General features: G+C 35.7%; 3 protein-coding genes across 5 annotated transcripts in view; 1 reads left to right on the top strand and 2 right to left on the bottom strand.

The window, feature by feature from the left end:
• LOC113503171 (flotillin-2) overlaps nucleotides 1-12,814 on the top strand; it is a 247,890-nt gene that overhangs the window by 26,385 nt on the left and 208,691 nt on the right. The window lies entirely within an intron of this gene.
• On the bottom strand, nucleotides 1,588-6,423 carry LOC113503164 (glucose dehydrogenase [FAD, quinone]-like). Its single transcript, XM_026884989.1, has one exon. It carries the CDS (start codon nucleotides 5,208-5,210, stop codon nucleotides 3,315-3,317), a length of 1,896 nt encoding a protein of 631 aa, XP_026740790.1. The 5' UTR covers nucleotides 5,211-6,423; the 3' UTR covers nucleotides 1,588-3,314.
• Nucleotides 6,484-12,814, bottom strand: part of LOC113503162 (glucose dehydrogenase [FAD, quinone]-like) — a 29,271-nt gene continuing 22,940 nt past the window's right edge. For both annotated transcript variants that reach the window (XM_026884986.1, XM_026884985.1), the window contains exon 2: nucleotides 6,484-9,311. In XM_026884986.1, the coding sequence (XP_026740787.1) occupies nucleotides 7,437-9,311 (1,875 nt within the window). In that variant the 3' untranslated portion in view covers nucleotides 6,484-7,436. The remainder of the gene's footprint in view (nucleotides 9,312-12,814) is intronic.

Consider the following 12,814-nt stretch of genomic DNA (forward strand, 5'->3'; position numbering starts at 1 on the left):
TGTACGTTTCTGTATATAATGTGAGTAGTGTGTAAATAGTACTCCCACAGAATAATATCGTTTTATGGCAATGGGTGGACATTTTTGTATATGTGAGTAGGGTGTAAAGTATTTGCCGATTAAATAAATCCATTTCGGGGTTTCAAGCCACAGCACGTCGCTGATACTGGTTTTTAGTAAGATGTCCACTTCGCTATACGAACAAACAAAATATTCCTCATGGTCCTACTTTTATGCGTACAAAAATATGTTGCGGGGATTTGGGAAAAAATCACTTGCTTCTACGATAGCATAGAATGAGTAATCCTTTTTTAATGTATAATCCATTAAACTAGTGTGGTAAGAATGAGTTAACTGGGGACTATAACTGTGGTGTAATAGGTTAAGTATTCACTTAAACTTTAAAGTCATTTGATGCTTTTAGTTATCACCAAGATGTAAGTTAGTTTTACCATTCGCCATGTCTGCCATTTGGTAAGTAAAAAAAAAATAATTACATAGTCATAGTGGCAACACGTGAAAAATAACTTCAAATACGAGACTGGTCTGTTTTGAGTAGCCTTGTCCAAGAGCTTATCTAGAATGTAATCTTTAGTAAAAACATGTGCTAACAAAACAAAAAAAAATGTTTTCAATTTATTCTAGAAAAATGTATACCTACAATCTAATTAAAACCTTCGATATCCATTTGTAACTGTATATTTATTTGTAAAATAAAACCGCGGTGCACTCTGGTTAAAAGGAGTTTTGTAATATTTTTTGTTTGGAGTCCATTAGCCCTTACCAAACCGGAATATGGACCCGTTAGCCGCATTACTGAACTTGACGTATATGCATTTGCTTAAAGTCAATATTGGCATTTTAAAAATCGCAAGAAAAAAGAAAAAAATCGCAATGTTTTGCTACCTTTCGGCTCGCGTAGATTTAGGAATACCGTTGCGATTGCTCTTGTATTGAAAAATCCAACATACGAGTACATAGAAAATAAAAGCTTTTTATAAGGGTTCAGATATCTTCGTGGGATTGATTGACTTAATCTTGAATATCTTGTTATTATGAAAAACTTGAGGTTAAAGACCTCAACTATATATAAACTTTAAATATCTTTAATTTGAATGGTGCTAAAAAACGATCATTAACGTAGTAATTGTGTATGAAATCATACATAGTATCTTACATATTTATAACCACTACAAGCTGTTGTTCGCGGCTTTGCCTGCAAAAGGTCGGTTATAAGGAAGTCGAATAAGCAGCCTGTGTTATTCGATGGTGTAAGCTTCTTCCTTGCCGTTACTCTTATTAGAGTTGTCGTCTAGTAAGCTATTTCTATACAATTTCATGGAAATCCGGCTAGTCGTTTAAGCGTGACGTAGTAACAAACAAATAAACACATACTTTCGCATTTATGTTATTAGTGTGATTCTACTCGGTCATTTAATTATGTACAGTTTGACGATACAATGTCATATTTAAAAATAATAAGGTTTTGTTTTTGTACCTTGGTCGAAACTGATCATTTATTCTGCACACTGACATTTGAAGTACAAACAATAAAACATGTAAAAGGTATTTATTTATATTTAAGTCTTCTGTCCAGAAATATAAATAACTTTGATTTTGGTTCATTTTATTGTTAAGACCAGTATTGCCAATCTTTCACTATAATAGCTTTTTGTAGACTGAGTTATGGGGCCGAAACGTTTGATATTGCTGTAATCGCTTAAAGCCGCTCTATACTTAGTCCGTGGATCAAGGCGCGATTTCGCGGCGCAAAGTTGCCGCAAATTTACAATGACTGTAGTACTGTAGACTGTGTCCGTAGTCGTACACTCGCTTTAGTTCACGGAATTATTTATTTACACTTTTTATACAATATCTGTACAATGGCGGACTTAATGCCTGAGGCATTCTCTACCAGTCAACCATAGGGTGATGCGGAGATATCAAGAGGTAGGTGTGCCTATAAATGAAAGTCATAATATAATCATGAAAATTATCCTAAAAAAAAATATAAAATCCTAATTATATATCATACATAAAGTGCAATATGTAGACTTACTTATTTACATACTAAGGAAAATGATACTAATAATTATCACAGTTACGTTCGCAACATTGAATGAAATGGGTGTCGAAGTAGCTGTTGCTGCGTGCCTAACAATGTGCGCGTTAGCCCACTATAATTTTGTACATATTAAAAATGAAACGCGAGTTAAGAATCGGTGGAGAAAACTAAGGTGGTGGATGACAACTATCATTTAAAGATGCACAAGCACGTTCGCGTTCTCGCTTCGCGATTCCTTTGAGGCGGTACAAAAAACTGTCGAAAATTGGGGAACGAAGCGCAAAACCGCGAAGAATATGGGAAACGGCCATCGCGCATGATCCGCGGGCAAACTGTTTGCACTTAGAACAGTGTCTGTTGTCAATAGTACCGGTAGAATACCTTTTTTTTACTAAGGCGTGGAATCCTAATAGACACCTGCTCCCTCGAGAGTGGAAACGGGTAGTGTCATACTCTTACTGACTACCTGAACCGCCGTTCTACGTCATACGCGTTTTTGTGCCGGTGTATGGCAATGCGTTGCAATTCTTCTTATAAACGGGTACAATTCTTACCCTATGTTCTACTTTATGTACGGACACATAAAGTAGTATTAGTCCGTATTTATCCTTTGAGTACGGAAGTCTTAACATTACTCTTGAAAATAACCAACATCACGGACAAGGAAGAGAGTGCTAATAAACTTTAATCAGGCGTTATCAAAACTTTTGCCGCAAGCTTTCCATTACAGAATTGCTAATACATTTTCGGCAGGGGTCGGACTTGATATTCTTACAAGTTTTATGCATTATGCATCTAAAATCGTATTATATTTAAAGGCATTTTGTTTCTCGGTTAATATACTCCAAAAGGCTCAAATGCGCCCCAATGGGATACTAAATCGGGCGCATTTGATATTTGAATACTATATCATTATATGTATCTTAATCAAAACACTTATTATTCTCATAAAATATTTTAATATGATAAAAATGGGCGATGGGGTCAATAAAGTTCTAATTAATGATAATATTAACATTTTAACCGCAGACTTTTTTGGTTGTCTTGTTTGTTACATAGTGCATAATTAATGCTAATTAACCTATCTCCTAATGAAAAATATAAATAATTATTTACGCATTCACCTACAAAGTCACTGATTTGGACTATTTAGTTAGTTACACAGTAGTTCTTGAGGAACACAACTCAGTTAGACACAAATTAATATATCACAGGTATCCTTTGCATGGATAATACAATGCTAATTAAGTCACAATTTACCCCAATCCTCTTTTATCAAGTCGGAACCTTTCTCAGCGATCATGAAAACCGCCGCATTCGTATGGCTTGACACTATTTCAGGCATAATACTTGCGTCCATCACTCGCAAGCCACTTACACCGTGAACTTTTAATCTCGAATCTACAACTGTGGAATTGTCACTTTCCGCTCCCATTTTACAGGTTCCGCTTTGATGATAAATTGTGAACGTAAACATCTGAGCTTGACATGCAAAGTAAGCATCACTCCCGAAAGGTCCCAGTTTCAAACAGTTTTTGATTGGATTCTCGTACAACCTAGCGCCAATCCTTTTCAAAGCAGGCTGTTTTGATAATTCCACGGCCACTTTAATTCCTTGTACAATTTTCTTCATATCTTCAGGATCCTCGAAGTAGTTTGGTATTAAAGCCGGATAAGTTTTCGGATTTTTATTCTGAAGCATGACTCTTCCTTTTGATTTAGGACGCATTAACATAGGAAACACCATGAATGTGTCAGAGTCCCCCAATGGTCCGTATGTGTCTGCGTATATCTTGGTGTCGAAGCCGAAATTTCGACGCAACAAAGGGTCCGCATTCAATCCCCCTGCGATGAAAAGAAGTTCTAAGTCTGGCCATCCTGTAGAATTAAACTTATCCTTTGAATCCATGAAAAGAAGGGCTTCGCACCCTCCGGGTACAGAGAGAGGACCGCTGTGTGTATTCATCCATTTAAAAATAATATTTAAGTGATTCAATATGTATTCAGATGAGAAATGAGAACTTCGTTTGTTAGTTACAAATTGTAAGCCTCCAGCAGCTATGTGATCCATGAGATTATATCCAACCGGTAAATCCTTTACTACATTAATTTTCATTGTTTCCAAATGTTGTTTTGGCCCAATGCCCGATAACATCAACAAATGTGGTGAGTTAATTGCGCCGGCGGACAGGATCACTTCTTTCTTTGCCAGTATTCTATACTTTTTATTAAACTTCTCGAATTCTACACCAATTACTTTAGTGTTAGTGCTGTCGAAAATAAGCTTAGTGACCATGCTGTTCTTAGATACGTGAAGGTTGCTTCTTCCATTGATGGGATGTAAGTAAGCTCTGCTGGAGCTATGACGAGTTCCATTTTTCATTGAAAGCTGTAAGAAAGACACTCCTGAGGGCTCTGGACCGTTGTGATCCCCATACTTAAAACCTAATTGTTGTGCTGCTTTGACCCATGCTTTACCTTTATAAGTGCGATAAGGTGCATGTTCAATATTGACGTAGCCATTGTGTCCGTGATAATCTGAATTCTTGAACGCAGGAATGTTATAGTTCTCGATCTTTTTGAAGTATGGTAGTACGTCATCCCATCCCCAACCACTGTTACCCATCGCTTCCCAGCGGTCGTAGTCTGGTTTAGATCCTCGAGTGTATATCATATAGTTGAGCACACTGGAGCCCCCTACCACTTTACCGCGCGGCCAGTGACACTGTTTGTTCTCAAACCCGGTACAATACTTATTGGACGGTTTTGTTTTGTATCCCCAGTTGATAGGTGTAAATTGGAGATAGTTTGCAACTATAGGTATATCCATGAAAAAGTTTTCATTACTTCCAGCTTCTAAAAGTAGAACTTTCCATTCTGGGATTTCTGTCAGTCTGTTTCCGAGGACACATCCTGCAGTGCCGGCTCCGACGATGATGAAATCATATTCGTGCAATAAGTTGGGGATGTCTGGAGGTTCCCTGTCAAGCATGTCAGACTCATCATGCAGGAAGTTCATGAGAGAGGAAAAAGGATTGGTGTATTGTGAAGCCGTTGGAACAAGTGAGGTAACTAGCATCCATGTTACAGGCAGAAGTACTGCTGAGTGCTGATATCTCATCTGGAATGTGCGTAGAATTTTCATTGCTTAACATTCAGATTTTTTAAGTACTGCAGGATTTGTTTGTTTGTTTTGACACAATTGCGTGATTTTTATGCTTTTGAGATAATCTAATCAGAGTTCAAAGTTAGCAGGTGGCTCAGTCTATTCGCTGGTCGGTACGGGATTATAATCTTCCACTTATTAATAGTTAGTTATACACGAAAGCCATTACACGGATTTTTAGTTGTCACGCACCTTTCGTTGTCACTGATTTCACAAATTCCTTTAAATCATCACACACCTGTCTTAAACAATACTAAAAATCATACTGAATAAGAATACACTCAAAACAGTTCCCATTAGCTAGTTGTTTACCTAGTTAATTAATAAAATCATTTAAAACACATTTTCAAGAGAGGTTCTTCCAAACTTGAAAATGACCTAAAATGAGGTCTGGGAAAATTTCTGATTGCGACAATCAATAACAGTATTTAACTAATGACTGAGATGACGTCACCCATTGCTATTCTTCTTACAACATGTTTTTTTTGTTCTTTTTCTATGTTTTTCCATTTACTGAAATCAGACTGAGTTTTAGAAGTGGCATTTCTAGAAGGTAGGTGATACCAATAGTGCCAGTTAGTGGACTACCAGCTTACCTGAAAAGAGTCTTTGTATTGTCACACGTGCTCAATGCTGTATGCTTTGCTTTGATTATAAAATGACTCTCCCAAGCAGGTATTTTACCTTGTCCTACCTGACATAGACGGATATAAATTGCCTGGTAAAATTGTTTGAGCAATATGTATCTGCAAAGCAAATCTTGCTTCTTCCGATTTGCACAACCAGTACCTAAATAAAACAAAATGTTTCGACTTGTCAGATAGTTATGTAACCTAATTGAACGGCTTACTTTCATTCATTACCGATGCCTGCAGAATGTATAACGCATTTTTGTCTGAAATAAGCACATTTTTTCTCAACCAATCTTTGATCAATACATAATCTGTCTAAATACTGCGTCGCGGGGACCGAACCCGCGACATAACGCACACAGTAAATTTGGCGTGATGACCTTTATCACTCCGTGCCATCATATCTGCCTTTAAATGCCCACTAACGGGTAAAGATCTCATCCCATATGAAGACGAATTACCTACCGGATTACCTACTGACCGATGATGATGATCTACTCATTGATCACCATGCCAGCTCACTGCGGGTTGGCGATTCTGGATTCAATAATGGCATATTTAGGGTAGTAAATTAAAACAAAAAGTATTATTATTTATATATTTGTATTTAAGTTTGAATGGCTTTTAAAATAAATAATTTGATGTGTTGACAATTTATTAATATCTTATCTCTAATATGTCAGACTTATCATCTAGCAGCCGTTTAAGACTTTTTTATATGTTAAGGTCTGATTCCCTATCCTTATTTTTTGTACTAAAACCGTTAAAACTTTCAGTAAAAAAATATACTTTTAACTGGAACAAATAAAGTTATACATGTTTTTACATCTTGTTTTTGTAACTGCAAAATGCTTTATCTTTTTCTAATGTCACTCGTCACTGGTATACTCGTATATCACTTTATTATTTGTAGACATTGATCAAGGTCTCTGACAATGTTCAAGGTCCTTATTTTTTAATATTACGTTTTTGTCGAAAGGTAATAAACCGCCAGGTGCTTTAAAATTTGATTTTTTTAGTCTTAACCAAATAGAGAACAGTTTTTTTTTGGAAACAAGAAAGCTGAAGACTTGTACCTGAAAATGTTTCTTAAATGTCTATTTATAATACTTAAATACCCGCTTATGGTGAATTATCAAATATTACACTAATGTATTGGTTTACTTTGGGAATACCATTTCTTTGTTTTAAATATATAAATAATTTAGGTTTAATTAGGATAGGGATGATGAACATGTTTGCTAAGTGTAAATCCAGTTAGTTGTCTGATAAATGAAAACCAGAAATATTTGTCAAGTATTTTTGCCTTCTGCATAACCAATATTTTTTCAATGTCCGACAAAAACCAAAAATGACATCATCCCTAGTTATATAAGAATTGATATATTTAAAAGTAAATTATTAAATCCCAGCAATGGATCTTTGTTTTACATTAACAAAGTAACTGTAAAACTTTGAACTTTAACCCGTTACATAATAGGATAAACATTTATAAATATGTTTATAAATAATATCTACTATAAATCACAGATTTGCTTTATACAATAACTAATTATGGTAATTGGTATCGCCGTCATAGTCTCCCCCAGTCCTTTTTGATCATATCTGCACCTTTCTCGGCTATCATAAAAGTTGGAGCGTTTGTATGGCTGGACACTATTGCAGGCATTATACTGGCGTCTATCACTCGCAACCTTTCCAAACCATGCACCATTAGTCTATGGTTAACTACAGCGGATGGATCATTTTGTAAACCCATTTTACACGTGCCGCTTTGGTGGTAAATGGTAAAAGTGAACATCTGTGCTTGGCAAGCAAAATATTCATCGCTGCCAAAAGGTCCAGCATCTAGGCATTCCGCAATCGGAACGTCGTATAACTTGGCTTCCAATTTTTTCATAGACGGTTGTCTTGCAATTTCTACAGCTATTTTTATTCCTTCGACGATTTTCTGCAAGTCTTCAGCGTATTCAAAATAATTTGGTATAATTAGTGGGTGAACTTTCGGATTCTTGCTTTGTAACATGACTCTGCCTTTTGACTTTGGACGCATTAGCATAGGGAACACCATAAAAGCCTCAGATTTTCCTAAAGGCCCGTAGGTGTCATCATAAATTTGCCTGTCAATATTAAAATTCTTCTGTAACAGTGGATCGGCATTTAATCCTCCAGCGATAAAAAGAAGCTCCATATCTGGCCATCCTCTGGTATTAAACTTGTCTTTTAAGTCCATAAATACCAAGGCTTCACACCCACCCGGTACAGATAAAGGTCCTTTATGTGTTTTCATCCACTTGAAAACGAGGTCTAAATGGTTAAATATATGTTCCGTAGATAAACTCGAATTTTGTTGTCGAACTACAAATTGTATTCCTCCCGCTGCAATGTGGTCCATTAAATTATATCCGACTGGTAAATCCTTTACAACATTGATTCTCATTGCTTCCAAATGTTCCCGAGGTCCGATTCCTGACAACATTAACAGCTGCGGTGAATTGATTGCGCCGGCGGAGACAATTACTTCTCTTTTCGCCAGTATTTTATATTTCTTTCCTAATTTTTCAAACTCTACACCTATCGCTTTAGTATTAGTGCTGTCAAAAATAATTTTAGTGACCATGCTGTTCTTTGAGACGTGAAGGTTGTTTCTTCCATTAATTGGATGTAAGTAAGCTCTGCTGGAGCTATGACGAGTTCCATTCTTCATTGATAGTTGTAGAAAAGAGACTCCTGAGGGTTGTGCTCCGTTGTAATCATTATACTTAAAACCTAATTCCTGGGCTGCTTTAACCCAGGCCTTTCCTTTACTTGTGCGGTAAGGAGCGTATTCAACATTAACATGCCCACTTTGACCGTGATACTTTTCATCGTAATATGAAGGAATATTAAAGTTTTCAACCTTTTTGAAGTATGGAAGGACGTCATCATAACCCCAGCCATCGTTACCCATTGCTTCCCAACCGTCGTAGTCGAGTTTGGCTCCTCGGGTATATATCATATAGTTTAATACACTTGAGCCGCCGACCACCTTTCCACGGGGCCACTTGCATTGCTTGTTTTCAAATCCAGCGCAATACCTGTCCGAAGGCACGGTTTTGTATCCCCAGTTGGCTGGTGTAAATTGGAGGTAGTTTGCTACAATAGGAATGTCCATGATAAAGTTTTCGTTGGATCCCGCTTCTATTAGTAAAACTTTCCAATCTGGGACTTCTGTTAGTCGATTTGCTAGTACGCATCCTGCTGTGCCTGCACCTACGATTATAAAATCGTATTCAGACAACATTTTTATCTGGTCAGGTGGTTCGTTATCGAATTGATTTGATCCTTCTTGCAAGAAATTCATAAATGATGAAATAGTATCCACTATTTGTGTGTCCGTCGGAAGCAGAAGGGCAAAAAGCACCCATATAGCCGTCGCCAACAAGGGCGCGCGGAGCTGATGTCTCATCTGGAATAACAAGAAGGAAATAATTATTGTTTTATATTGCCATAACATTGACATAATTACTATTACATCTAAAATATTAACCTTCTTCATAATCAATTTCGTAAGCTAAGGAAAAATACAATAGGAATGACATCCGACTTGCCTAATAAAGAATCATGATAGGTTTATTGTCGCTATAGTTTCAAAGTCGATGCCGAGGTTGGTCATACCTGTCCGCAACAAAAGAATGCATACTATGTGCGTGACTTGGCGCCACAAGTGGCCAGCGCTGAGCCTTCGCTAGCGATTCAATCAACTACGTAGTATTTAGTGCAAGCCCCTTTTCCTGCTTATCATAGGAAAGAGACGACAACATTCTTGTGTCTCTGTACAATGGCGTTAAGTATGGCTTTGGTTATGTTGTAATTTGAAAAGAGTATTTTAGTTTTTTTCGAATTTTTTTACTTATTATTGCAGTTATCAACAGTACATTCGTGATTAGATAATTCTTAGGGCTATTGCTATTTTCGTATTTTTGTTCTTTGTTAAAAGTTTAGTGCAATGGTTACATTCGTGTGCGAATGATCATTATCTAGTAAGGTATTGCGAAACAAAGAAGTAGGTTAAATATGTATTATAATATTATTTTTTATGTATTGGTAAATTATACATGCACATATTTAAAAGTAGCTAGTTAATTTGCAAATTATACTTAAAAATTGACTTTGGTTACAGGTTTTCTTAAAATAAATACTTGCTAAGTATTTATAGCATTTTTTTTTCTAGTCTTACACATTTTTTAATTTGATTTCACGAGTTCCGTAAAGCAAGACTGGTTTTACTGGCGGAATAACTTAAGCTTAATCCTTGAAGATTTGATTCCGGATTCACGCGCCCCTTTCATACACCGCGCAGTTAGAATGAGTTAAGTTAGCTTATCAGATAAAGTCATGTTCCTATGATGGTTTCATTAAGCCCTTGTGGTATCACTCGCAGAGAGAAAAATGCCAATAAACGTTATGGTTACGCAAACTTTTAACGTTATTTACTTAACCAATATTTTTATCAAATTTTAACCTATATGAGATAATGGGAAAAACTGATTAAAAGCCTAATTGAGATTTTAGTCGTAGACTATTCATTTTCGTAAACTAGTTCAAAATGATCAATTGCTATGCTAATGACCTACTCTAAACTGAATGATAAGAAAACACTAATCTCAAACACAGCTCATTTCATTCTTCCGGACAGTTTTATCAATGCTAACAGTAGGATAATGGAGAGAGATTTTTTAATAATTTTAATTAAAATGACTTACATGTGTCCACGGCAATCAGTTCTGGTGACATTCCTGATTGCGTCGCAGAGACGTTCGTATTATACTACATTAGTTACGCAAAAATTCTATGCAACCCTTATCTATTTGAATTTATATGAAATATTGGCCTATGATTAATTATAAAGTTTATTTACGTAAGATACTAATTACATAAGTTGTCAAGGTTGCGACTGTAATAGTTACTTAGATTTTTTGACATAAAAATATATGTAAATTTTGTGTTCCTTACTGTTTTTGTAAAGTAAAAATGTGACTTGAAATGTCATCTTTTCAAAAGACTTTGTTTTAATTCTGGTAGGTGTTAATAATAAATTTTATTGGTCGTCTGCGAGAACCGATCGTCATTGATTTGCATAGACTCTCCGTTCTCTCACCCGACGAGTTGTTCCAATATTAAATGAAAAAGTCAAAATCATGTCTTGTCGAAAAGGAGTCATATTCCGACTCATTTAAAGATCTCTATTGTCCTGGGATGTAACTTTGTCTTTTCTGTGAGCCAAACAAACAGTAATTACTCTTGTAGGTAGTCCTTGAAAAAGGTAGTATATAATTCTCGTAATATATACCTAGTTTCTGGGTTGTCGTGGTACTTGCGAATCAATTAGCATTGGCCTTCCACACCCAGTGATCTCGATGTCAGTACAGACGTTAACCGTCAATCTAGAGTGTGTAACCATGTAACATACTGTTAACGACTAAGCGCAGAGAAAATGTGTGGAAAACAAGCGTCATTGTACGTTGGACCGGAAGTCGCTGGCAGAAATTGACATTGACTGCAATTTTTTTCTAATTCCTGATACGAATTAATTAATCTGTATAGCGAGAGATCCAACGAAACAATCAACTTTTTTATAATAAATAAAGTATTTGAAAAAGCAAACTATTTCGTCCGTCAGTTCTAAATATAATTATTGAATATGTTTTTTTCTTGTATCCCCTAAACAAAAAATACAGTGATAAGAGTAAAGGGGGAGGAGCGTATAAAGTGATTTCAAATCTCGTATGACGTCACTTACCAGTACGCCGCTTATTAGCAAGTGATGTTTTTATCCCCCACTACCATACTTAAGTACTTTTTATCCTCCTTAATTTGTAATCATGTGATAAAATGAAAAATACGTATTCAAGTCGTAGTTTTTAGAAATCTGTAAAGTGAAAGAGTTCAACCTGAACTGGCCATTTTCAAAGGACGACCTATCCTTGGACTAACTGGCTATTGAAGATGCAATTTTGTCGGTAAAATATATGTAAAATTCAGTGTGTAGTAGCCAAATCCTTCGATAGCTAAACTGTTGGTAATGGCCGTTAAATAGCATGAAAATCTGTGATCAAATAGTTTGATTTTTTTCAGTACCTATCTATTATCTAGGTACATTGTAAACCTAATCGTTCATACGTGACCTAGTATTATTTAATTGAGACCTGAATTTTCCATGCTATAAAAAATAAACACGTGTGTGTTTTTAATAATAATTACTTATGGGTATGAAATACTATCGTCCTTCAAACTGACTGAATGGTGATAAGGTTCTGTATTAAATATTCTGCAGTTAATGTCAAAGTAACAATACTGGTACTATTCAAATGTTATTACATCGTTTTAGAGTTCCGTGCCAAAAGATAAACTTTGAACCCTGTTACTGAGGGCTTGGTTCCTGTCTGTTCGTCTGTCACCAGGCTGTATCTTATGACCAGTGAATTGTTCTGGTTTTTTTACAGGTTATTTACTCATGTTGCCACTCGAAATGAAGAGATTAAGGTTAATAAGAGGTTAAGCAGCGGTTCTAACGGTCATTAATTTGATAGAAAGTGACACAACTGATTTGTTTATCATTAGCCTATATATAAGGAACCTTTAGTGTCGTGAATCCGACTGGCACTTGACCAGTTTTATAATTGGTTAGATATTAATAGCGTTATCTATTACACTAAAAGTTTTTATTATATATATGACATTTCAATGCAAGTATATCGAGTTTGTTAATAAGTGTTTACATAAAATATGTATTTCTGTCTGTGTATATGTCATTATAATCTGTGTAAAATATGAATGCTGAAAAGCTGACTCTGATGTTACTTAGCAATATTGTAACATCTTTTATAGCCATTTTCGTAAATAAATGATTCAGATTTTTTAAGCCTTTTGAGTGGGTATTCCGATAAAACTGTATCTGATGTAACCGTA

Source organism: Trichoplusia ni, chromosome 18, assembly GCF_003590095.1.
Source record: "Trichoplusia ni isolate ovarian cell line Hi5 chromosome 18, tn1, whole genome shotgun sequence".
Classification (NCBI taxonomy): domain Eukaryota; kingdom Metazoa; phylum Arthropoda; class Insecta; order Lepidoptera; family Noctuidae; genus Trichoplusia; species Trichoplusia ni.

Excerpts from the sequence above, each read along its gene's own strand:
- LOC113503164 (XM_026884989.1), bottom strand. The coding sequence starts at position 5,210 with ATGAAAATTCTACGCACATTCCAGATGAGATATCAGCACTCAGCAGTA.